A 27,628-nucleotide genomic window follows, 5' to 3' on the forward strand; every position below is an offset into this window, starting at 1 on the left:
AGTCGGCCTCACTTCTAGGAATTGACGGCCCGCGGGCAGTGCAGGGCAGTCTTCAAGGTCATCTTGTCTGAGACGGCAACACCACCTCCGTCAGTCCACCAGTAAGATACTCCCGCTCTTCCTGTCAGGTAGGTTTTCTGTCCAAGATACTTTGTGTACTTGCTGTAGGTATACTATATATAATTTTCGTGTTATAATATTTGACTTTAGGATTTTTAACATTATGGTATAATATACTCAAATTAGATCAACCTAAAGCGTATTTGCAAGGAGTGCCGTTTGACTCGGTTTGAGCTCTGTGGCAGATCATCTGTAGCTGGAGTGTCAAGTTTTACCATTTCAATTACAAATTGTTACAAATAATGTCGTTCCTATTTCACTGTATCACTGTCGCTGTGTTTACTACATTATCGGTGTCCCTGCAATTTACAAACAATCGAAAATGAGAATAATTGTTGTTACAAGTAACAGCAAATAAACCCAAACTGGTTATCTTTAGTAAAATGTAGTTAGCCAGCAAGAGCGAATCCAGGGGGTCCTGGGGGGAAATAAATAAATTGGGTCGCAAAATAAAAATGGGTCGCGAAAATAAATAAGAAAATAAAAATAAATGCACCATAATTTAGGCTTGGTTATTGTAATGTACACTCCACAGTCTAGGAAGCGACTGCAAGGAGAGCATTTCCTGATTCTTTCTTTACCTCTCATGTCATCCGTTTTGCGCAGAAAAACTCGTAATCGTAGTTTTTTCCCCGTAATCTAACCTAACTTATCCTAACCTAACAATAATACACTTAGGTTTAATGGGTCGCAATTCAAATTGTTGTTCTGGCTGTGGGTCGCAGTAAAAAAAATTTGAAAAACACTGATCTAGAACAAGCGACATGGTCGCAGTGTTTGAAGCGTGGCCCACTGTACACTCAGTAAGAAAGAGAGATTAAGAGACGATCATTCATGCTTGGCTTAATATTGTTTATCCTAACGTAACAGATACTAATACAAAAAAGTAACAACCTAACTAGCCTAACCTAGCCAGCAAGGCCAAGATAGAACAAATTCTTGCTGTTGGCGTAGGGTGCCGACCCCACCATTCCGCCACCAGCTGATTGTACAGTGGTGCCGCGCTTCAAACACTGCGACCATGTCGCTTGTTCTAGATCAGTGTTTTTCAAATTTTTTTTACTGCGACCCACAGCCAGAACAACAATTTGAATTGCGACCCATTAAACCTAAGTGTATTATTGTTAGGTTAGGATAAGTTAGGTTAGATTACGGGGAAAAAACTACGATTACGAGTTTTTCTGCGCAAAACGGATGACATGAGAGGTAAAGAAAGAATCAGGAAATGCTCTCCTTGCAGTCGCTTCCTAGCAGGGTTGCCAACTCGGATTTTCAAATGTCGCTAGGCTGGTACCTAAAAGTAGCTAAATGTCGCTAAATCTTCCATGGAAAGTCGCTAGCTATTATTCCCCCCCTTCAACAATTTGATGCAAATAATATTTTCATAATGACGACTATAATGGACGGAGTATAAATAAAATGCATTATGTAAAAATAAAAATATTATTTTTTTTAAAGTTTAATGTGCACACTTACCTATTATTCAATAGTAATTGCATCCCAGTCCTCTTCGTAGTCGTCGGCAGTGTGAACAACTGTAGAGCTGGAAGCATGTGAAGTGCTTGGTTCAGGTTCTCTTGTAACTGTATGCCTCCACAGTCCCTATCTTTCTTAAAATATCACTAGGAAGTTCATAACTTGCACAACAGGTGTTCTGTCTTTTTAACCCATACTTTATTGTAAGAATTGCCTTTAATGTCGATAGTTTCATTTTGTTGCGCAATTTTGATTTCACAAAGTTCATATTACTAAATGTGCGCTCTACATCTGCGTTTGAATGCTGAAGAGATAAGGCAGCGAGTGCAATTTCAGCCAGATCATGGTAAGGGTTTTCACCTGTCGCATCTCTGTAATTTTCAATTTTTTATTCCTTGATAGAGGAAGCGGGATCCTAATGCTGTCACTAGGAACCCCTGTACAATAACACCAGAAGCATCTGGCAAGTGTGACAAGTATATACAGTATAAATATTATAAAGGGGCTTACTAAAGCCTAAGGAAGGAAGGATATTCCTTTAACACATAATCAATGTTATTTACGTAATATCTGGCCAGTATGGGGAGGATCATCGTGTCTCCGTCAGGGGGTCGTGGAGTGGTGGTCCAGCAGGCGCCACGGAAGCGTTGTATGTGGGGACATCTTAGGAGGTAGTGGATAAGGGTGCGGCTGTCGGGTCTTCTGCATAATGCACAAGAGCATTGCTCAGGGGATGCGGGGATACCAATCTCCCAAGCAAAAGTCATACCCAATGATGATACGGGCAGCAATCACGTCCCCTTTCCGCGACCCTTTCCCGTAGACATACGAGAGGTCAGGAAGCTTACGGAGGACATCGTACCAGGTGGGCGGGGTTGCGTAATGTTTGCGTTCTTATACCTTGTGAGTCAGACCAGTGGATACCCCTCATTTCTTCCCTCATCCCGTCGTAATTTTCATTGTAATATTTCCTTGGCCTGGTTTTGTCGTGAACCAAGTAACAGTTAAATCTGAATGACAACATTACATGGTGGCTGGTGCCAACGGGGCCTAGATGTTCCAGCTTGGCCACCATACCCTCCTCGTTTGTTATGATGAGGCCCATTGGCTTGGGTGTTTGCTCCTCTCTGTAATGCGTCGGGTCCTTAACATGATGGAACAGAAAATTATCTCTCAGAGTTTCTACGAAAAGAGTAGTGGGGTTCTTTAAGTCATTTGGCATGGACTCGTTTCTCCAGTCGATGTCGCCATAGTTAAAGTCCCCCCTGATAAGGAGGTCGCCAGGGTTGAGCATCGTTGCGTTGTCTATTAAGGCTCTTAAATTCCTTTGGTTTAGTAAGCTACAGTTTGGGGATCTGTAGATACACTTGGATTCTTCAAAAACATCCTCTCCCTGTACCTTCCCCTGGCTGGCTCAAATGTCTTGCCTAGCATAAATAACCACACCCCTCTTGCAAGTTTCTTGAGAAAGGTTCGTAAATAAGTCATATCCGTCAATACTGAATTCACATTCCTCTGGGTCGATTCTCCTGTTCTTGTACAACAACTCCTACTATATCGGGTTGATGTACCTTCAGTAGTGTTTCAAACTCCTCTCTCTTATCAAGGACTTTGTCAGTATTAGTGAACATGACTTTGATGCCGGAATATGTTCTCGGTGACGTTTCTGCTCATGGTAGTGACTCCCGCCCTCCTCCATTCTCAGCAGCTGCAGCATTTGCTAAATACTTTGTATTTTGCAGGGTGTGGTCAGAGATGGCATTGTTTACATGGCGCTCGCTTACTTCTGGGTGGGAGGTAGAGCATTTTTTTTTCTTTTTTTTTTTTTAGAGAAAGGAGGGATGAAAGAAGATTAGAGGTGGGGGAAGGAAGTTATAGTTCGGAAATTGAAGAAATTTAGGTTGAGGTAAGAGAGGGCGGGCTGACCGCCTAGCTAAGCTAAAGGTGTGTTAGGGTTGTGTCATGGGTTAGTTATTGTCTGTCGGTACAAGCACTGGACATCCTACCCTATCCCATATATGGGTGTTTTGAGGGCCTTATTTCATATTCCGCCGACCCTACTAGCGGATGCTGGTCTAGGGAGGTTGTCTATTGCCCGGCTGTATAGATCAGGGGTGGTAATGGACCTTTTGAGGTTTGGTAACTTTTTAGGAACCATGTATGGTTGTTGTCGTTATCTGGTGGGAGTCTTTGAAGGAGTTCTTACTCTGATCGTTCTATCTTTTGCCAGACTCTGCTGGCCAGGGTGTGCAGCTGCTGGTTGATGGGTTTTATTCTCAGGTCTCTATGTACCTCGGCTGTGGTTCTGGTGAAGGGGTATCTTTCACCTGTGACGAATCTTAGGGCTTCATTTTGGACCACCTATAATTTTAATATTTGAGTGGTGCTCATAGTATGAAAAGGTACTGCTGGGTAAGTTAATATCGGTATGATAAATGATGTCACCAGGAGGAGTTTTATTTCCTCAGGACGCGCTTTAAAGCTGTATAGTTTTCTCAGCTCTTTTCTTGCCTTTTCCTTCCTGGCGTGGACATGATGGGAGTAACCTGTCGTGGATATATGCAGGCCTAGGAGAGTGCCTCTGCTTTTTATATTCTATCTGGGCATTATTGGTAACTAATGGATGGGTTTTCCTTCTGCATAAAGGTATCACTGTGAATTTCGGGAGACTGGTTTGGATTTTCCATGGTTTTTCGTAATTATTTACCCTTTCTAATTCCCGCCTGGTGTTGTCGACCTGTAACGCTCGCGATTTTCCTTGATGTGTTGTTATTTGAGTGATGTCATCTGCATACACACAGCTGGTGCCTCCTCCTGGGTGGGAGGTAGAGCGGGAGGGGGCTGTACCGTTGTTCCCTGGCTCAGTGCTGGCGCTCTTGCTTCCACTACCCTTCCCCTGGATATAAACAGTGCACACCCGTCCCGGGTTCCTCCTCGACTCCTCCTTCCACTGCTCCAAGCCCTGTAGGAGTTTCTTGTGCTGTTCCCTCTGCAGTACCGTGCGATCTGGGTGAATGAATATATTCTGAAATGCATCACCCATTACAAAGTTTTTTCCCTCACTAGTGTGATCATTGAGGGGCGAGGCTTGCCCTCCTGCTTTTGACCTAGCCTCCTCACATCTGAGGGGGGACTAATATATTCAGAGCCTCTGTACAAATATTCTCAAAATGCAACTTATTGTGTGTTTTCTTACTCTCGACTTCCTCCGACTGGTACACACAGTCTGCACCCACCCCACAAGCAACAACCATGATGGGTATGACATGTGATTACTGCAGGGCGACGACGGATGTAGATGTAGATGATACAGACCTGAGCAATGCAGAGTTTAGGACGATACAAGTTGCCATAAAGCATGAAAGGTGTTGCTGGTATTGCTCTGACTGCATAGTCAAGGTGAAAGAGGCGATTACAAGCCATAGAGGAACGAGTTCCCCAGGGACGAAAATAGATGAAGCTGCATCCTTGCTAAACTAGAACAAGTTGGGAAAGAGATCCTTGCCAAGACTGAGGAAGTAGCCGATAGAATGGAGGTGGTTGCAAAGAAGAGTTATGCCGAGGCCTTAACACGGCCACGGAAGGTGGCGGAGAATAATGCAAGATCAGAACAGGTTCTACAGCAGCTAGGGACTCTGAAGAAGTGTGTCGAATAAATGACAATTAGTGGACCTACTGAAAGGGGAGAGGAGGAACAGCGGGAACGTTTCCAGCTCAGGATTAATGTAATAGTTTTTGGAGTCCCTGAGAGCCAGGCGGAGGGAACTGAGAGTAGGATAACACACGATAAGAAGAAGTTTAAGAATATTTGTACAGAGGTTCTGAAGATGCCATCAACCCCTCATGATGTGTGGAGGCTGGGACAAAAGCAGGGGGACAAGCCTCGCCCCCACAGGATGACACTAGTGAGTGAAGTGGAAAAATGGTAGGTTATTCGGCAGGCAAAAAACTAAGCAAGGTGCGAGGCATTCGGAGTGTATTCATCCACCCAGATGGCACGGTAATGCAAAGGGAACAGCACAAGAATCTCCTGCAGGACTTGAAGCAGAAGAAGGAGGAGTCAAGGAGGAACGGGGACGGGTGTACATGGCTTATATTCAGGGGGAAGTTAGTGGAAGCAAGTGTGCCGACACAGAGCCGGGGGGCACCAGTACGCCCTCCACCCCCCACCAGGGAGATGGCACCAGCTCCGCCTACCAGCCGGGAGGAGGCGAGTGCCGTGTAAATACTGACATTTCTAACCACACCCTGCAAAATACAGTGTACTTAGCAAATGCTGCAGCTTCTGAGAATGGAATGGGACCGGAGTTACTACTAAGAGCAAAGACGTTACCGAGAACAAATTCTGGCTTGAATGTCATGTACACTAATACTGACACGTTCATTGACAAGAGAGGAGTTTGAAACATTACTGGAGGTACACCAACCTGATATTGTAGGAGTTGTAGAACTGTTGTACATGAACAGGAGAATCGACCCAGAGGAATGTGAGTTCAATATTGCTGGATGTGACTCATTTACGAACCTTTCTTAAGAAACCTGCAAGAGGGGTGTGGTTATCTACTGCATGCTAGGCAAGACCTTATTGCCAGCCAGGCGAGGGTACAGGGAGAGAATGTTTTTGAAGAGTCCAGGTGGTGTAAAATTAAATTAAAGGGAAGGGACTTACTTATTGGCGGGTGTATCTACAGATCACCAAACTGGCCCACTAAATCAAAGGAACTTAAGAGCCTTAATAGACAACGCAGCGATGCTCAACCCTAGCCACCTCCTTATCATGGGGGACATTAACTATGGCGACATCGACTGGAGAAAAGAGTTCACCCCAAATGACTTTAATAATCCTGCTACTCTTTTGTACAAACTCTGAGATAATTTTCTGTTACAACAAGTTAGAGACCCCACACACTACAAAGGGGAGCAAACACCCAAGCCACTAGACCTCATCATAACAAACGAGGAAGGTATGGTGGCCAAACTGGAACATCTTGCACCAGTCACCATGTAGTGTTGTCATTCAGATTTATCTGTTACCTAGTTCAAGATAAAGCCAGGCCAAGGTGCAAATATTTCAAGGGAAATTACAACGGGATGAGGGAAGAGATGAGGGGTAACCACTGGCCTGACTCACTAAGGCACAACAACGCAGACACTACGCTGAATATCATAACTAGTAAAGTGACCCATTTGATAGATAAATATATACCCAAGACCAAACTCAGTGGTTCTAGGAATACAAGGGGATCCCTACACATGAACCATGCGGCGGTCGACAAAGTTAAGAAGAAAACCCAGAAATTCAAGACATGGGTTAGGTCAATCGATGAGCAAGACAGGAGGGTGTATGGAAGAGTTGGAAACCAAGCAAGGGCAGAGTGTAAAAGGGCTGAAAAGCAGTTCCAGAGGCTGATTGCAAGCGAGGTCAAGTCAAACCCAAAGGCGTTTTACCACTATGCAAAGTTGAAATTAAAAACACGAGTAGGAGTATCAGACCTGAGGCTTGAAGATGGTAGTTACGCAGATTCTGACCAGGATAAAGCTGAGGCATTGATCAGTTTCTTTTCCTCGGGGTTCACAAGAAAGGATGCGATTAACCTTCCTGCGTTTGAAAACAGACGGTTCGACACAGCACTGACCCACATTGTGTTCACAGAAGAGGGTATAAGAAATAAACTGTCAAAGCTAAAGGTCCATAAGAGTTCCGGTCCTGACATGGTGCATCCCAGAGTGCTAAGAGAGTTGAGCAACGAGCTTGCCGAGCCCCTGAAGATCCTGTTCTGTAAATGCCTGGATGAAGAAAAGGTCCCCAATGATTGGAAAATGGCTTATGCGAGTCCTATCTTTAAGAAGGGCGATCGTCACTCCACGAACAACTATGGACCGGTGAGCCTGACCAGCCTAATATGTAAAGTATACTTGAGAGTAATTATCAGAGATGCCGCGATGGAACATCTACTACGAAACAACCTTGTAAATGATTGCCAATACGGTTTTATGCCGAGGCGCTCCTGCTTAACACAATTGCTCAATATATTGGTTATTTGGACCCATATTCTGGAACAGGGTGGTAATATCGACAATATATACTTAGATTTTGCCAAGGCTTTCGACAGTGTACCCCACGAAAGGCTGAAAATCAAACTGGAAGGATACGGAATTCGGGGAATGTCCTAGCGTGGATAGAAGACTTTCTACATGACCGCAAGCAGTTTGTGGTGATTAATGGCACGAAATCATCATCTGTACCTGTCACAAGCGGGGTACCACAGGGCAATGTATTGGGCCCGCTGTTGTTTGTTTGTTTCATAAATGAAATGCCTGACGTTGTACACTTCTCCATACAAATATTTCCGGATGACACCAAATTATTTCGGGAAATCAAGAACCAAGCGGACTGTGAAGAGCTGCAGATGGATCTCTGCGAGCTCCAAGAATGGTCAAAGAAAGGACTGCTGAGATTCAGTGTCACGAAGTGTAAGAGGATGCACCTGGGGCGTACCAATGGTAAGGAGGCCTATCATATGTCCCAGCAGGATGAAGAAACTGCACTATTTGAGACAATGTGAGAAGGACCTAGGTGTATGTTGACAATGAGCTGAAGTTCTCGGGCCATTGCGAGAAAGTAAATCGGGCAAATAAATTATTAAGTCTTATAAGAAGGTCGTTCAGATATCTAGACGTTCCGTCCCTCGTAACGATCTTCAAGAGTGAAGTGCTTCCCCATCTGGAGTACTGTCACCCCGTCTGGTCCTTTTCGCAATGGCCCGAAAACTTCAGCTCATTATCAACATACACACCTAGGTCCTTCTCACATTCAGTCTCAAATAGTGCAGTTTCTTCATCCCGTTGGGACATATGATACGCCTCCTTACCAGCCCCAGGTGCATCCTCTTGGACCATTCTTGGAGCCCACAGACGTCCTTCTGCAGCTCTTCACAGTCCGCTTGGTTCTTGATTTCCCGAAATAACTTGGCGTCATCGGCAAACATTTGTATGGAGGAGTGTACAACGTCAGACAAAGAATTGATATTCAAAGTAAAACGTAATGTCAGTCGCAAGGAAAATTCCATTTAATTCCCAGATTTCAGAAGGGCAAACTTTGATAAATGAAAAGGCAGCTGAGAGAATGGGTATTACGTTTGGGGGTGAACTACAATAAAAAACTACATGTCCTCACGGGAAGTAGTAAATAACATGACCTCACATAATGTACGAACAGATGGTGACCTCACTTTAGCAGGTGATCTGACAATGACAACCTCACAAAATATGACTGTTGAGGGTGATCAGACCACAAGATATGAGGTTGATGAGTTCCATAGCAATTTAAATAATGAGTTACTTAATGCACAAAAGCAGAGTATATATACAGAAAACTCAGATCAATAACAATGACTTTAAATGGATAAATAATTATTTGAAGAATATTATTGGACAAAGGAATGCTATATTGTTCGTAATTTTATAGGTTAAAATACTTGAAAAATATAAATTATGTTTAGTTTTGTTTTTCTCCCTAAATAAAACTTAATACGTGTTGGCAACTTCTAAATATTTCCCTTGTTTAATACTCTTTGGTCCTTTTTATTCGTGTGACGGTTTTACGTTCATACCAACCAAAGAATATTTTGATTCTTTGGAGGATTACACGTGAAGTCTTGTGAAATTGACTGTTTGAAGTCAGAGATCATTCAAAACATTTTATATTTATTTATTTATCTATCTATTCTTATAAAATTGCAATAAAAAAGTATAATTACACTGTATTATGTGCTTCAGGTGAAGAACGTTTTAAAGATGACACAATTTTGGACCTTGTTGTTGCTGGCTTCTGTGTGTGTATCATTTGGTGCGACTTCCTGTCCAAATCTTAGACTGATGAAAAACTTCTCTACAGATAAGGTGAGTTTTGGATTGTTCATTCCTCATAAACGTCAATTATTATACGCACTACGTAAATGATAAACTTTGACTTAAGTGAAATAACTATATTTTCTTAATAATAATCTGATGAATTTCTAAATACAGTACATGCTGCCGTCTTGTGTTGTTACCTGCAATATGCATCTCACAGGTTGATGATAGCCGCACAAATTCCTCACATTCACTTAATTATTGATTGAAAAATTACGTAACGTATACTAGCCAAGGTTTATAGAAGAACCATTTTAAGATATTTTATCATGGACGAAGCACTGTGCATGTGAAGGTGGGATGACGTTTACCCCTCTGAAAAAAAAAAACCCATTGTTTCAATGGGTTTTTGGGTAATTGGTTCCAGCTCACCGAAAATTTCCTAAATTCAACAAAAATGGTAGAAAAGTTCACTTACTTTGAGGTGTGTATGTAGAAGGCTCCTGAATGATGATGATGGGATTTAGAATGGGGGTGGAGGAGAAGGAAGAAGAGAAGGCATTGGGGTGGAAGAGAAGTCACCCCATGGCATCATTTCACCCATAAAATTTTAGCTCTCTGGTGTAATTCAAGATTATTTTCTTTAAATCAACACTGCACTGCATTATATATTGTCAATATATAAAATATATTTCAAAATGACCAATAATTTGCTTGGAAACACAGAAAAAAAGCGTTTAGTTGAAGAGAGTCTCAAGCAAGATGTTACCTCCAGTGAAAACAGAGAGAGACTAACGCCTGTTTGCTGTGTTAAGAGGCTGGATGCCGTGCATTAAACTAGTCACTTTACCTTCAATTATGTTCAATAATTGTTCAAATGACTAAAAAATTGAATATTAAACTTTTAAAATTATTGAATAGTATAAACTTCTTGATATTTACTAAAATAGTAAGGAATTTAAGCCCTAGAACCGATTAATGTATTGGCGGACTGATACTAAAGCTGGTTGCCCGGTCAGTGCAAGCGAAAACATGTTGAGGTCGGTTCATAAGAACTTCGTTAACCGAATTTTTTTCGTTAACCGAATTGAAGATCCTTATGGAAGGCAGTTCGTTAATCGAAATTACGTTAACCGAGGTGTTCGTTAAACGAGGGGTCACTGTATATATTTATTTATTTATTTCATTAGCGGTTAGCGTTCCCCGGTCAGTCATGGGCTCGTGAGCCGTGGGTTCGAATCCTGGCGGGTTGAGGTGTTGATTGTGTATATATATATATATATATATACTGACAAATGTGGTTTACTTGTAGTGATGTCATTTGGTGTTTTCATCTACCAACAATAAAACAATGTGGATAGCATATGTGGCAAAATAATGGATCCCAGAGCCATATATAGGGAGAGTTTGGGCTATCTAACAGGTCGAGCGTGATTGGTCAGTTCATGTCATGTGACCGCAAGGTGCTATATTGTTTCTATATCCCGCGCTGTAATCTGTCTCCCTCTCAGCCTGCCAATCTACAAGCGGCATTCACAGAAAAACAAATAAAACAGATGATCACCATTATGATAGTGACTTTCTCGACTATAATAAAGAAAAAAGATACCAGCACCGAAAATATAATAAATGCAGTTATGTCACAGCTCACAGAAAAGATGCAGGAAGACCAGACCCCCAAAACTCCACAACTGCAAGTGGAACCGACGACGCCCTTGAGTCAGATATCAGACAAGAAGAAGAACTTGCCATCCGAGAGATCACTCAAAACCGTGAAGCCTCAAGCCCCTTGCAACAGATCACGAGGAATAGAACAACAAACACAGACCGTCAGCAAACACACGATCACAGGCAAGAGCGACAGCACCCTGAAGAGAGAAGAAAAAACTCCCGAGATACTGCCCAAAACAAGCGGAATTCCACCTCCTGCTCCTCCCTTAGAGCAGGTGCCCAAGAAACAGCCACCATTCCTAACGGACAAGGAGAGCGACTCTACCATGAACGCCGAGAGCAACTACAGCACCAGCGACAAGGAGATAATGATAGAATAGCCCCACCTCCTTGTCATCTCAAGATAACACAGTGGAATGTACAAGGCCTGTCCAACAAACGGCATACTGTACAAGCAGCAGCCATAGCTAAAAAATATTGATGTCTTCATTCTGCAAGAAACCCTGATGTCAAAAGATATACAATTCTGCTTGCCTGGATACCAACAGTACTCTGTACCAAAGGGGCCCAACTCCCATGGCAGCATGATTATCGTCAGGGCGACCATCCCCAGTTCAGAAGTAGAACCAGTTCACTGTGGAGATGGAGTAGAGGCACAAGCTGTTCGGATACACCTGGCAAACGACAGTCTTCTAGTATACAATATCTATAAACCGCCACCCAAATGACTGGAAGCCGGTGAACTACTGACACAAGCAACACAGGAACTTGTGCTCATTGCTGGGGACTTCAATGCCCACCGTCCAACGATCAATTCGACCACAAGATGAACCTGGATGGTCATCACCTAGTGGAACTGCTGACAGATGTTCCAAAAATAACGCTCATTAATACTGGGGAACCAACACACATACTGGGAGGAACATTGGACCTCACATTCATCTCCACTGAGCTCGTTCCAGTAGCTCAGTGGGAGATAGATGATGAACTGACCAGTGACCACTTTGCATCGACAACTACGTTGACGGTGGAGCTACTCCCTCCTCCCCCACGTCCGCCACCCAGATGGAATACCAAGAAAGCAAATTGGAAATTATATCAAGATGAACTCCAAAAATGGTATTCGAACTATGAACCAGCAGAAAATATTGACCAACTAAACCAGGACCTTACTGATGCCATACAACACGCAGCAGAGAAAGCAATACCAAAAACAAACCCTACAAATAGACACCACAAAGACTACTGTTTCTACTATGACGAGGTCAGCGAACAGAATCACAGAATCAACACATTCAGAAGACATCTCCGACAATACCCTTCCCCTGAGGGAGTGAAACTCTTGAGCTGCTGTCCAACATGCTCGTCAAATTACTCAGAAAATTAGGGAAGACAAATGGCTCGAGTGGTGTGCAACCTTTAATGCACACAACAGCCCGAGTGAACTCTGGAGAAAACTCAGGATAGCAACAGGAAAACTGCCCAGAGCTCCAGCCCACCCCCAGCCACTACAGGAAGCAAATCGCTTGGCAGAGCACTTTGCAGAACGCTCGTCATCAGCTCAACTACCTCCTGAAATAAGACTTCATCTACAGCAAGTACAACTGGAGAGAGTAGTAGTAGTCAGACATGCAATTGAACAAACTGACACTACAGACTGTCTGTTTACTATAGAAGAAATCAGAAGGGCCAGGAAAACAGGCAAAGACACCGCCCCTGGCAGTGATGGTATAACCTATTCATTGCTCAGCAATGCAGGACTTGCTGGTGAACTTTCTCCCCTAACAGTTATCAGTGCATCATGGTCAGCAGGCAAACTCCCGTCAGCTTGGAAAAGAGCAAACATTGTTCCTCTTCCCAAACCCAATGATCCCCAGAATATCAGACCAATATCACTAACAGCATGCATCGGCAAAACCGCCGAAAGGATGGTCCTTACACAACTCCTCTGGAAAACTGAACCACTTCACCACAATATCTTTGGATTCACCAAAGGTCTCAGCACTGCACACAGTTTGGCCACTCTCCTGGGATCGATTGGTCAAAATAAGGCAATCGTAGTATTCCTTGATCTAGAGAAAGCATTTGAGCTGGCAAATGCACAGGCCATTGTAACCACTCTGGCCCGGAAAGGCATCAAGGGATGCCTACTGGCTTGGATTGCTGACTATCTCCAACAGATCAGATCACCAAAGACTGGAAAATGGCACACCGCAAGGAGGAGTTCTTAGTCCAACTCTCTTCAACATCCTCATGGAAAACTTGTGTCGGCTTCCCTTTCAAGAGGGTACCAAACTGCTATGCTATGCTGACGACTTAGCACTGATAGTAAAAGGCAGAAACCAAATCAGCAAAGTCCAAAGAGCACTAGACCTCTTCAGTGAAGAATGTATGAGTCTCGGGCTCAAGATATCAATCCCCAAATCGAAAGCCATGAGGATTGGACACCATGAGCCGGTGACACAACTGCAAATACAAGGTATTGCCCAACAATGGGTCAATGTATACAAATACCTGGGCATCTGGATTGACAAAGGCCTCAAATTTGACACTGAGATAAACTATCTAAGAGACCGAATAGGCAAGAGAGTCAACATGATGAGAGCCATGACAGGACCCAAGGTGGGTGCGGGACATGTAGTCCTAAGAACACTATATATACACGCCATTCGATCATTAACAGACTATGCGACATCAGCTCTTAACACACTGTCTGAGTGGCAGTGGGCGAAATTGGAGGTTGCCCAGAATAACGCTATGAGAGTCATTGTCAAGGCACCTATATGGAAAAAAATTGAAAACTTACACATGGAGACAGGTCTCACATCTCTCCAGACCAGAGCGGAACGATTAATAGCATGCTTTGCAACAAAGCTGATTACCAGGGCTCGGGAAAGTGACATCAAGAATGGACTCTTACGAGCACTGAACCTTAACAGAGATGTCTTTAACAAGAAAACATGGCTATTGTGCGCAGCTGACGCTGAAAATTGACTGAAATTGAAAGACACAATCCTCAGCAAAGGACCTGATACAATGAGTCCAGACTACAGCACCCCAGCACTGCGGGAGTCCCCGCCAGCAGTCTTCAACATTCTACAAACTGGGACAAGAAAGGCTGACTGTAACCCACATGAGCTCCGACAGGTAGCAGAGAGAAACATGAAGGCTCTAACACCACACAATAGTACAGTGTATTACACAGACAGTTCCGTAGAGCCCACCAGTACGAAGGCAGGAGCAGCCTTCACTATAGAAGGAGGTAACACGTCCCTTTGGAGAACCTCAGATGGATGCTTTACTTTGCAAGTTGAGCTAGCTGCCATACTTGGAGCCCTTAGACACGCTTCCATAAACAGTCAACAAGGCGTTGTAATCCACACTGACTCACGATGTGCTATTGAAGCACTACAATGCAGAGAGCCTAGAGACAACATTAATCTCATAACATCTGTTGTTGGCCTACTGCAAGGGTTAAAACTTCAAGATCGGCAAGTTATCATTAACTGGGTGCCCAGTCATATCGAAATCCCAGGGAATGAACGAGCTGATGCTGCTGCCAAGGCTGCATTAGGAAAGCGAAACATTGAGATGAACATCCCGCCCAGTTTCAGGAGCAGATAAAGAAGACCACAATAACACGAACTGCCCAGTGGAAAATAGACAAACATAGAAGATTAACACCAGTATCAATATCGGCCATGTGGTACTATCTGGTCACGAATTATGAGAGACCACCACTCATGAAGGATATAAGAAGGGAAGAAGTCAACTTCCACCGACTAAGATTGGGATAACCATGCATTTTGGAAATCTTTGTACAAGTACCTCTTGGAATAACCTACCAGAGAATGTGCAGGATCTGGTATCAGCCTGTGCATGTCCAGTACTTGCAACAGTGCATAACAGAGAAATGACTGACCGCACAAGCGGCTAGCCAAATGATCAGTGGTAGTGTATTCTAGTTTAGGTTCAGATTTCAAAATTCGGGAGCTGATTTCACCGAATCTCGATAATTACTGTTGTTGTTTTTTCTATAAAGAGTGATGAAAAAAACATTGAACGAGCAGACGAATGAACCACAATTTTACCTAGTTGCATTCCTTTAAAAAAGAATTCTTGGAGATCACAGAATCTATACTCTTATCTGGTCGTATTCTTAAGACTTTATGTTTATAGAGGCTAAAACATGCATTATTCCTATCACAAGGTCAAGTTTAATCAGTGTAGTTGCTCGCCAATCCATACCTGCTGTGTATGCACAATGGCTTAACAGTTTACTGCAAACACACTTTCATCGTGGTGGGTGTCAATTGCCAAAAAATAATTTACAATCAATTTTTCATCCTTATGCTTTCAAATGTTCAAGGCCCCTTTTAAATGCAACTACTTTAGCTCGTCACACATGTGGCCTTAAACTAAATTTTAAGCCTTTAAAACTAGCACAACCCTCAGCTACAATAGTCCCCATATATATGTGGCACCTCCATAGCAAAGGAAACCAGAGCAACACACCTGTGAACACAGGTGTGTTACATAGTTATTACCCTAGTAAAATATCTACTCCTTTTTCCCAATAATATCAATAAAATGGAGCCAAATGCAAGTGACAGCAAGCAATATCCTTCTTATTTTAAGCTTTACACACTTATAACCAACGAGCAATAATTAATATCACCTACCACCACTTGTAAGTCGATATTTTGAGCAGAGTTGGGTTTAGATGGCAGAGGCAGAACGGATGATTTCTGGTTTTGTGCATGGCCGTGCATGCTCAATATAGAAACGGGGTAGAATTTTTTTTTTGGTAGAAATTTCACCTAACACTTGGATACCAAAAGATGGGAAAACGTATTTAATCTCACCAGTTGATCTTGTGGTAGATTTAGGAAAAAGATTGCTGTGATCACAGTAATTTTACCCATGTTATTGTGTTTCAGTATATGGGAGTATGGTACGAGATCCAGGCTCAGCCCAACATATTCCAGTCGATTAAGTCGTGTCTGGCAAGCAGCTACAAACGAGTTAAGACAGAGATCCATGTTTTATCTGAAGGATTGGACTCCAGCGGTGCTTCAACAACCACCAAATCTATTTTGAAAATTGTGGACCCACAGAATCCTGCTCACATGGTCACTGACTTTGTTCCGGGAGGTAAGTTATGTTAACATCTGAATACTCCCTCATGATCTTGTGTTAACACCTGGGTACTGCCTCATGATCTTGTGTTAACAACCTGGAAACTCCAGGATGATCATGTGTTCACACCTGGGTACTACCTCGTGATCTTGTGTAACAGCTGGATACCACCTGATGATCTTACTTTTTCCTTTTTTTTTTTACTTTTACTTTTATCCTCTTCGCCACTGATAGGCTCGTTAGCCACTTGAGCAATCGGTCACGTCTCTGTTGGCAAGCACTGTACTGGGCATGCACTGGCTCCTAGCTTGTACTAAAGACGGGCAAGGGCCAAAGGATGACCTAATTGAAGTTTATAAACATCTCAGAGGGCACTACTCAGTCGAGTGTCCGTACCTGGAGCTGGCAGATGCTCGCCTCACAAGTGCTGAAGAAGTCAATAGTCTAGAAAACTGTGAGGGCAAACTTTTTGGGAGCGAGAATCGTGAACTTTTCCAAAACAATCTGCCAGCGAGTGTTGTGGTGGCACCGAGTGTGAGCACTTTTAAGACCAGACTTGACCAACACTGGAGCAAGTTCAGATATATTCAGAAGCCAGTGTATGCCCAGTACTTGTCAACAGTGCGTAACAGAGACGCGATCAACCTCCCAAGCAATTAATGAGCCGATCAGTGGCAAAGATGATAAAAGTAAAAGTAACACCTGGATAATGCCACGTGATCTTGTATTAACACCTGGATAATGCCTCGTGGTCTTATGTTAATACCTGGATACTGCCTCTCATGATCTTGTGTTAACACCAGGTTAATGCCTCTCATGATCTTATGTTAACATCTGGATAGTGCCTTATGATCTTGTGTTATCACCTGGATACTGCCCCAAGATCTTGTGTTAACACCTGAATAATGCCTCATGAACTTGTGTTAACACCTGAATAATGCCTCATGAACTTGTGTTAACACCTGGATTACTGTTTCATTATATTGTTGCTACCGGAGAAGGTAAAAATTTTAACAATTGAAAAAGGTGCCAATAAACTGTTTTGCTGTTCAGACTACATTGCAATTAAGAGGTTTTTAGATGCCCAAGCTCTCGGTGCCCTTACTTAAAATGGAAATGGCACCACATCTTAATATTAATACTGTACTCTATTAATTTTTAAGTTTTTAACTTTTGTAGAATTTTACATATTGATTTGTGCTTAAAGATCATAGTTGTTGGAGCCCTTAAATATTTTTAATAATAACTTAGCCATTGCCATAAGAGACATTCTTGTTACTTGTTTCACTAGATATCTATTATGTTTTTTAAGTTCTCCATAATTTTCTACACCTGTACAGTCCTTTAGTCGTCAGAAACTACTAGATGGTTTACTCCTGAACAATAACTAAATTTTGAAACCCTGAAAACAACATGATCTGTATTCACTGGGTTATGAATTAAGCCCTCCACAAAATTACATCTTTTATATGTCTGGCAATCATCTGTCAACATGTCACATAGGAAATCCTTTGGGGTCAAGATTTTACTTTGTTTAACAGTGAGTTTAAGAAGTCTAGTTACTGAAAGATCTATTTAAAAGAAAAAAAAAGGAAACATTAATCCTGATTCTAACTGGCAAAGGACTATATCACTATATTTTTTTTATTTCAGTTGAACCTCCCTTTGATATTGTGGATACCGACTATAAGACTTTCTCTTGTGCTCATTCCTGCCTCTCTATTGTTGGAATAAAGACGGAGTTTGTCTTCATTTACTCTCGTAACCGCACCCTAAGATCTAACTCAACCCAACACTGTCTTAGCATATTTGAGGTGAGTATTATAGGAATCATAAGTTTTTATACAAATGCAAATAATTATTAATGAGAAATTAACTTCCAAGTTAAAATCTTCCATACATGTGTTTACTGTATAGTTATTATACAGTAATCACATGTATTTCGTGGATTTTGATGTTACTGAAATACTTATGGGTTCAGTTGAAATTCGATACAGACTTACATTAATTAAGTGCAGCTTTGGTTTAGGGTCTTGTGAAATATAACATTTTAATAGTTTAATGGCTAAAATGTATATTACAATATGGAATATGGACATGGGATTGATTAACTTAATATATCAGTACGTGTAAGATCCTGGGAGTAGAGGTAACAATAACAAAAAAGAAGGTTCTTTGACTGCTTCAGGGGGAGGGTTAGGGTTCACATTTCAAGATTTTACTCTATACTTATAATAAATAAAGTGAATTTACCGTGAATAACAATGTCAGTGGCACTTTGCTTAGCAGACGATCAATTAAAGATAAAATAAACTAATGTACGGTATATCATCAGCTGACCTTGATCCTTCAAAACTTCTGGTTTGGCTTCATAACAAAGTTTTGGGAACAATATAATATATATATATATAAATATATATATATATATATATATATATATATATATATATATATATATATATATATATATATATATATATATATATATATATATATATATATATATATATATATATATATATATATATGGATCATATGAAGATCTTCCCCCCCAAAGTATCCAACTGAAGATCCACCCCCCCAGTCGCGCTCATATGAAGATCCCCCCCCCTCAGTCGCGCTCATATGAAGATCCCCCCCAACATATAATATAAATAAACAACATAAGGATTAAATAATATAACATTATTCAGATTACTTTCATGTTACACTAAATACTGCAAGAAATTTATGTACATAGTTTCTTAAAAAAGAATTATTACACTGAATATTGCAAAATATGAGTACCTTACCTAACCTAACCTAACCTAACCTAACCTAACCTAACCTAACCTGGTCAGGTCAGATCCTCCCATCCAGGCTTGATCATATGAAGATCCCCCCCCCCCACAGGCTAGATCATATGAAGATCCTCCCCCCAAGTAGGTTTGGGGTGGAAGATCTTCATATAATATATATATATATATATATATATATATATATATATATATATATATATATATATATATATATATATATATATATTCTTAACCTAACCGAATCCGTCAACATGAATTTAAGCAATGGTTTAAAAGGAAATTGGATAATTTCGTGAATTAAGAAGATTTGTCACCAGGTGAGAAGGTTAGGGCAGCTTACCCTCTGACCTGATTACCTACCGTTGCGGTGCTTTTGTGAAGATTAGTAGGGTCATTACCTATACCAGACCACTGTGGACTTGATCTCACCCTCCTCTGTATATATATATATATATATAACATGTTCTGTACTTCTTCTTAGTCTGTACTGATCCCTGAAGATGTGAATTACACGAAAGCTCTTGGGAACTTCGTGTTTTCTTCTTTCCTTGTGGTTATCAGCATATACGGTATATACAGTATATATATATATATACATATATATATATATATATATATATATATATATATATATATATATATATATATATATATATATATATATATATATATTTCACACAAACACCTGTTCAGCAGCTTACATAGGCTGTATGAACCTCTTATAGGGACTACCCGTATTATCACGTGAAGTGGTCAAGTAACGTTTTACCAAATCCGGCAGTTAGCGTTTCACGGTCACAGTCATGGGCCTGGTGGGCGTGGGTTGAATCCTGGCAGGTTGAGGTGTTAAATTGTATATATATATATATATATATATATATATATATATATATATATATATATATATATACATATATACAGTATATGATGATAACCACAAGGAAAGAAGAAAACACGAAGTTCCCGAGCTTTCGTGTAATTCATATCTTCAGGGGTGAGTACAGACTAAGGAGAAGTACAAAACAAGGTGTATATATACAGGTCCACAATGGTCAGGTATTAGGTAATGACCCTACTAATCTTTAAAATGCACCGCAACGGTTGGTAGTCAGGTCAGAGGATAAGGTGACCCAACCTTCTCACCTGGTTACAAATCTTCTTAATTACAAAATTGTCCATTTTGTACATGCCATTACTCAAATTCATGTTGACTGCTTTGGTATGTTTAATAAGAATAGATTCTATAATGTTCCTACTGTCAATTGAATTACAAGGTAATATTGAGGAGGCATTATCCCAGTCAATGGAATGCTTATTATCCCTCAGATGAACAAACAGAGCATTGGATTCATAAGAGCATAAGAACATAAAAATGGAGGAAACTGCAGCGGGCCTATTGGCCCATACTGGGCAGTCCCGTTTACACCCAACCCCTATTGCTCATATAAGCATCCAACCTATGTTTGAAGCTATTCAGCGTATTCGAGTTAATGATGATATTTGGTAACTTGTTCCATTCATCCACTACTCTGTTTCCAAACCAGTGTTTACCTACTTCACGCCTAAATCTAAATTTGTCTAATTTAAAACCATTGTTACGAGTTCGCTCCTGGTTGGATAGTTTGAGTACCTTTGTAATGTCCCCTTTGTTTAGCCCTGACTTCCACTTATACACCTCTATCAGGTCGCCCCTCGCTCTACGTCTCTCGAGGGAGTGCAAATTAAGATGCTTTAACCTGTTTCTATACTCAAGGTTCCTAATACCCCAGATTAGTCTTGTCATTCTCCTCTGAATTCTTTCCAAGAATTCTATATCCATTCTGTAATACGGTGACCAGAACTGAACTGCGTAATCCAGGTGTGGTCTCACAAGCGCACGATACAGTTTTAGGATGACCTCGCTAGTCTTGTAACTAACACTCCTTTGTATGAACCCAAGTACTTTTATTAGCTTTGTTACGGAAAGTAAAAAAAACACATTGTTTACTTGGCTTGCTGTCTGGCCATCATTACTCCTAAATCTCAAGAGTCGGATTTCTATGGCATCGCTTGTTCATCTGGCATCTGGTTTCCCTAATACATCTCCTATACTGAGTACTTTACATTTGCCCGTCGAATTTCATCTGCCATTTTTCAGACCATTCGAAAAATTTGTTTAGATCTTCCTGTAGTTTTGCAGAGTCCTCGTCAGATTTAATAACACGTCCTATTTTAGTGTCATCAGCAAATTTACTTATGTTGCTGTCTATGCCGATATCTATGTCGTTTATGTATATAATAAATAATAATGGTCCAAGTACTGAGCCTTGGGGAACTCCACTTGTGACGTTGCTCCAATGGGACTTAGTGCCGTTAATACTCACTCGCTGTTTCCTGTCCTGTAACCACGCCCTAATCCATTTAAGGATGTTACCTTTGATGCCATGAGCTTCTACCTTTCTAATTAGTCTTTCGTGGGGGACTCTGTCGAAGGCTTTGCTAAAGTCGAGATATACCACATCATAATTGTGCCCCTCGTCCACCGATTCGAAAACTGATGAAAAGAATGTTAATAGATTAGTTAGACAAGAACGTCCGCTTGTGAAGCCATGCTGGGAATCATTGATCAATCTGTGCTTCTCCAGGTGATTTCGAATAGAGTTTGAAATGATTGCTTCCAGTAATTTGCCCACTATTGATGTTAGACTGGTTGGGAGGTAGTTAGAGGATAGTGATCTATCCCCCTTCTTGAAAATCGGTATTACATTCGCTATCCTCCAGGATTCTGGTACTACACCTGTTTTTAAGGACATGTTAAACAACTTTGCTAAGGGCATACTAAGCTCTTCCTTACATTCCTTTAATACTCTGGCAAATATCTCATTGGGACCAGGTGACTTATTAGGCTTTAGTTTGTCTATTTGCTTACTAACATCGTTACTAGTCACTACTATCTCACTTAATTTGTTTTCTTCACTATCTCTGAATAGAGCCGGTGCCTCGGGTATCATGTTTAAATTTTTGGTGGAGAAAACTGTTGAAAAATATTTATTCAAATTATTGCTCATTTCTCCGTCGTGAGGCCTGTCCTAACACTATATTTATGTTGTTTAAGTCTAGTTACAAGATCTTTACCTGTCTGGCCTAAGTAAAACATATTACATTCCTTGCAAGGAACTTTATAAATGCAACCAATTGTGTTGTTGGGGGAGTTCTTGATTAACATTTGTTTAACAGTGCATGAGTTTTTAAATGCCACATTGACGTTCCAGGATTTTAGTTGTAAAGGAATTTGAGAGAAATTTTTGTGAAATGATAATACAGTACATGTACTATGAGATTCTTATGGTCATGGGTGAGCTTGGGATCAGTTCTATAAAAAGATTTCTTAGTAATGTTCAGGCATTTGTCTATGAAAGATCTAGGGTATTTAAGGTTTGAGCCAATATTATAGATATATTTATATTCCTCATCAATGAATTCCGGGCTGCAAATTCTCAAAGCACGTAAAAACATTGTTGAAAATACTGACTGTTTGACTCTATTATGGTGGGCAGAATAATAATGAATGTATGCACACATTAGTAGGTTTTCTGTAAATACTGAACTTAAAGGTGTTACCTATTCTGTGCATCAGACAGTCTAGGAATGTCAATTTACAGTCATGCTCTAATTCCACAGTGAATTTGATCAAGGGGGCTAAGTTATTAAGTTGTGGCAGGAAAGCTTTTAGGTCCTCATTACTTGGCCAGAGACATAATACATCATCTACATATCTAAACCAGACTGCTGAAGGTGGTAAAATATTACTTAATAGTTTCTTTTCAAAGAATTCCATATATAGGTTGCTTAATTCAGGTGAGAGTAGATTACCCATTGCCATACCAAATTTTTGAGCATAATATTCTCCATTGAATTCAAATTTACAATCCTTAATACATAGTTTGATGAGTTCGATGAAGTCGTCTTTCGAGACAGGCAATGAAATATTATCCAGGGAATCTATGAGGAACTCTAGTAAATCATCAACTGGGACCTTTGTAAAGAGTGATGTTACATCAAAGCTGACCAGTTTAAAATCATAATTAATGTGTAAGTTATTGAGTTTATCAACCAGATCCATATTATTCTTGATATTGGAGTTAGAAATGTTGCCAACTAGGGGATTTAGTAAAGAAACTAACCATTTAGATAGTTTGTAAGGGATTGACCCAACTGAGCTAATGATGGGTCTTGCTGGGTTATTGGGCTTGTGGGTCTTGATTACACCGTACATGTATGGCAGTGGAGGGGACGTTGAAGTAAGATGTTTAATGAGAGTAGCTTTGCCTCTCAATAGGGACTTCAGTTTTTTGTTGAACTGGGTGTTGACAGTGTTGAGAGGATTATTTATGAGTTTAGAATATCTTGTAGTATCACATAAAAGGTCATTCATTTTAGAGATATAGTCATCTTTGTTTAAAATCACTACTGTGTTGGCTTTATCTGCTTTAGTGACATGTAGATCCTTATTTTTCTTAAGGGCTTGGATTGCTTTGGTGAATCTTTCTGGACAGTTTGGAATGCAAGGCTTGGACATAGATGCATACACAACACCTTTACACATGTTCACTTCTAAACTTGTCAAATTACTGAATTTCTCCAAATTGCAAAATGCTCTGGCTATGTCAACACTGTCGACTCCCTTGTTAGAACCATCAAAACTTAAACCATAGCCGAGGGCACACAAGGTATCATTGTCTAGTTGTTTAGAGGAGAGATTCACTACACAGTTGTTATTGACATCCTTAGTCCAATCACTAGGACAGGCCAGGAATCCAATGCTCTGTTTGTTCATTTGAGGGATAACAAGCATTGCATTGACTGGGATAATGCCTCCTCAATATTACCATGTAATTCAATTGATAGTAGGAACATCATAGGATCTAGTCTTATTAAACATACCGAAGCATTCAACATGAATTTGAGTAACGGCATGTACAAGCTGGACAATTTTGTAATTAAGAAGATTTGTGACCAGGTGAGAAGGCCGGGTCACCTGACCATCTGACCTGACCACCAACCGTTGTGTGCTATTTAAAGATTAGTAGGGTCATTACCTAATACCTGACCATTGTGGACCTGGTCTCACCCTCCTCTGTATATATACACCTTGATTTGTATTTCTCTCTCTAGTCTGTACTCACCCCTGAAGATGTGAATTACACGAAAGCGCTTGGGAACTTCGTGTTTTCTTCTTCCCTTGTGGTTATCAGCATATACCTAGATCACGCCAAGACCTACAGTGATTTACTTGCATATATATTGTATATATATATATATATATATATATATATATATATATATATATATATATATATATATATATATATATATATATATATATATATATATATATATATATATATATATATATATATATATATATATATATATATATATATATATATATATATATATATATATATATATATATATATATATATATATATATATATAACAGTTAATCTCGTTTTACGCTGTTGTCGTAAATCTCGGAGGGTCCTGCCAGAAGTAGGAGAAACCTCGTAGTGAATAACATAAATATGGGATTAATTGAAATGGAGTCCGGCCCATCCCAAACTCACTTTTTGACTAATAATAACAACTATGTTGTAGTAAAAATATTATCTTGACTTTATGATGGTATGCACACACAATTAATAATTAAGAGAAATATCAATAATATTAGGTTTTTTAACACTTACATTAGTAGAAAAAATGGCTGGGCACACGGGGATGGGCGGTTGGTTCCGAGGCAGAGGGCAGATTATTGGCCCTCACCTGTGTCACTTGTATCAATTGTATCACTATCCACCACAGAGGCTTGCAGGGCCTCTTTGTCAAACTCCACAAAGTCCATATAAGTCCATATCCTCACCATAATTATCACTATCACTGACTTGGGCCGGCTGTGGTGGGTGGCGGGTGAAGAACTGGTAATGTTTTGATGACTGGGCGACCTTGTGCGCACCATGTTCGCGCAGCTTACACAACATGGCGGATGGCGGGAGGTTTTGATCCAAAAATGGCGCGGCTTGCCAGCCGCTCTCCGCGTAAAGGGGTACACGCACCGCGGAATGTGAGCATCCTGGGTTCCGGCAGGGCACCGCATAAACGTGGAATGTGGGACCGCGTAAAGTGAGGGTTAATTGTGTATATATATATATATATATATATATATATATATATATATATATATATATATATATATATATATATATATATATATATATATATATATACACAGGTTGACAATCCCTTATCCGAAATCCTTGGGGCCAGAGGCATTTCGGATTTCGGAATTTTTCGGTTTTCAGAATTTTTTTTTTTTTTATGTGTATTAGCCCACCCGGTCATAGATCAATGACCCACATCAAGGCCTGGGGGCGAAAATATAATCAAAATTATAATAATAATAATAATAATAATAATAATAATAATAATAATAATAATAACTTCATAGGTCTTGGTCGTGTTTCTCACTTTTGATATTTTTTTCATTCTTGTATTTCTTTATTATTATTATTTTATTATTATTATTATTCATTATTATTATTATTTACTATTTTATTATTATATTATATTATTTTTATTGTTATCATTATTTTATTTTGGTGTATTTTTTAATTAAAATTTGTATTTACTATGAATAATTATTTTATTATAATTAGTATTACTATTACATTTTCGCCCCCCAGGCCCCGATGTGGGTCAGTGATCTATGCCCGGGTGGGCTAATCCCTGTTTTAAAAAAAAAAAAAAAAATTGCTGCCCCAAAAAACTTTCGGTTTTCAGGCCTTTTCGGTTTTCGGAATTTCGGATAAAGGGTTGTCAATATATATATATATATATATATATATATATATATATATATATATATATATATATATATATATATATATATATACTCCTTATTTATTTATTTTTTCAGAGTTATGGCATCGACTTGTCTAGCTTGGTGAACACTCCACAGAGGAACTGTCATTCTCGTCATGATCTATAAATTCACCAACACTTCAAAATGTGGATGGGACATTGAGATTAACCTAATACAAAAGGCAGTAAGATGATGAAAGTTCTATAAGTGTCATGTATGAAGAGGCTTTGCTCCAAGAGGGAACCTACAAGACAATGTAATAATGTTCGTTATGTGTATATACAGGAGGCAGTAGCCAAGTTCCTTGTTTAAAATAGTGTTACATGGACAGGTAAGCCTTTAAATGTTATACTAGAAAATTTTGTATAAAAATATCATACTTGACATACTGTATAATACAGTGTTTTGTATTATAGTAGCATTAAAATTAACTTGTCTAATAAAATATATCAGAATATTTATTTTTAATATACAGTACAGTACTCCTAATGTAAGACTAGTAGTTGAAGCTTGGTGGTGACAGCATTATGTGGCATACATACAATAGATACAGTTATCAGGAATTTTGTACCAGTGGTTTACACATACATATTTGTAGTAGAACTGCAGATCTATGCGGCATTCAGTGACAGTAGCCTCATAGTCAATATCTGCAGCAGTTGTCGGAATTGGGGCAAACGCTCTCGTTCTCCTGAGGCAGAGCAAAGCCGACCGAAGGAGAGAGAAAGACAGTCGACATCTCATCCAGGGGGGACCTGGACCTAGTTCGGGCAAGTGGGGACCTAGTTGAGGTGTATAAGCATCTCAGGGGGCACTACTCAGTTGAGTGTCCTTACTTGGAGCTGGCGGACGCTCGCCCCACAAGGGGTCACAGCTCAAGATTGAAGAAGCCGCAAGTCCAGAAAACCGTGAGGGCAAACTTTTTCGGAGTGAGGGTTGTAAACTCTTGGAACAATCTACCAGAGAGTGTTGTGACGGCACCGAGTGTGAGCTCTTTCAAGAGAAGACTTGACCAACACTGGAGCGGGTTCAGGTACATTCAGGAGCCGGTACATGCCCAGTACTTGCCAACAGTGCGTGACAGAGACGTGACCGATCGCCCGGGCGGCTAGCGAGCCGATCTTTTGGTGAAGAATATAAATGAAAAGAGACGTGACCGATCGCCCAAGCGGCTAACAAGCCGATCAGTGGCGAAGAGGATAAAAGTAAAAGTAAAAGTAACATAACTTCTGGGCTGCTGCTTCTGTTCGGAGATCACCTCCGCGAGTCTGGCGTAGAAACATCTTGCACTTGGTCCCATCCCACCAGAGGTTGTAAACACTAGAGGAGTGAAGCTGCCTTGATCAACGTTTTGAATTCTCTCCCCATATGCCCTTCTCTTGTCGTTCTCGTTCCTCCTATGTGCAGCATCGAGAGCTAGGTTAAGGTGACATGCGGCCATGGGATAAAAAATCCTGATGTCGAAGAAAGCTCGCTGTCCCCGCGTCCAGAATCCTCGAGCTCTGACGTCAACACGGGCTTCGTTAGATGTGTTTGAAGTCCTATGTTGGAAGATCTCGCCATCCAAAGGAAGGAGGGTCGGTTCTACCATGACATCCCGTCAGATTTCCTTCAACATATTTGCTGTGAGGTCCCTTACTTCGTCATGCCTCATGCATATGAAGCCCCCTTT

General features: G+C 40.4%; 1 protein-coding gene across 1 annotated transcript; it reads left to right on the forward strand.

The window, feature by feature from the left end:
* On the forward strand, positions 1 to 26,411 carry LOC121877418 (apolipoprotein D-like). Its single transcript, XM_042383214.1, has 5 exons — positions 1 to 128; positions 9,376 to 9,498; positions 16,062 to 16,275; positions 17,914 to 18,074; positions 26,011 to 26,411. The coding sequence occupies exons 2-5, from the start codon at positions 9,394 to 9,396 to the stop codon at positions 26,080 to 26,082; spliced, it is 552 nt and encodes a 183-aa protein (XP_042239148.1). The 5' UTR covers positions 1 to 128; positions 9,376 to 9,393; the 3' UTR covers positions 26,083 to 26,411.
* Positions 26,412 to 27,628: the final 1,217 nt, after the last annotated feature.

This window comes from Homarus americanus, unplaced genomic scaffold, assembly GCF_018991925.1.
Source record: "Homarus americanus isolate GMGI-L3 unplaced genomic scaffold, GMGI_Hamer_2.0 scaffold51859, whole genome shotgun sequence".
Classification (NCBI taxonomy): domain Eukaryota; kingdom Metazoa; phylum Arthropoda; class Malacostraca; order Decapoda; family Nephropidae; genus Homarus; species Homarus americanus.

Excerpts from the sequence above, each read along its gene's own strand:
- LOC121877418 (XM_042383214.1), top strand. The coding sequence starts at position 9,394 with ATGACACAATTTTGGACCTTGTTGTTGCTGGCTTCTGTGTGTGTATCA. Across the intron at positions 9,499-16,061 it reads AAAACTTCTCTACAGATAAG|TATATGGGAGTATGGTACGA; the intron begins GTGAGTTTTGGA and ends ATTGTGTTTCAG. Across the intron at positions 18,075-26,010 it reads ACTGTCTTAGCATATTTGAG|AGTTATGGCATCGACTTGTC; the intron begins GTGAGTATTATA and ends TTATTTTTTCAG.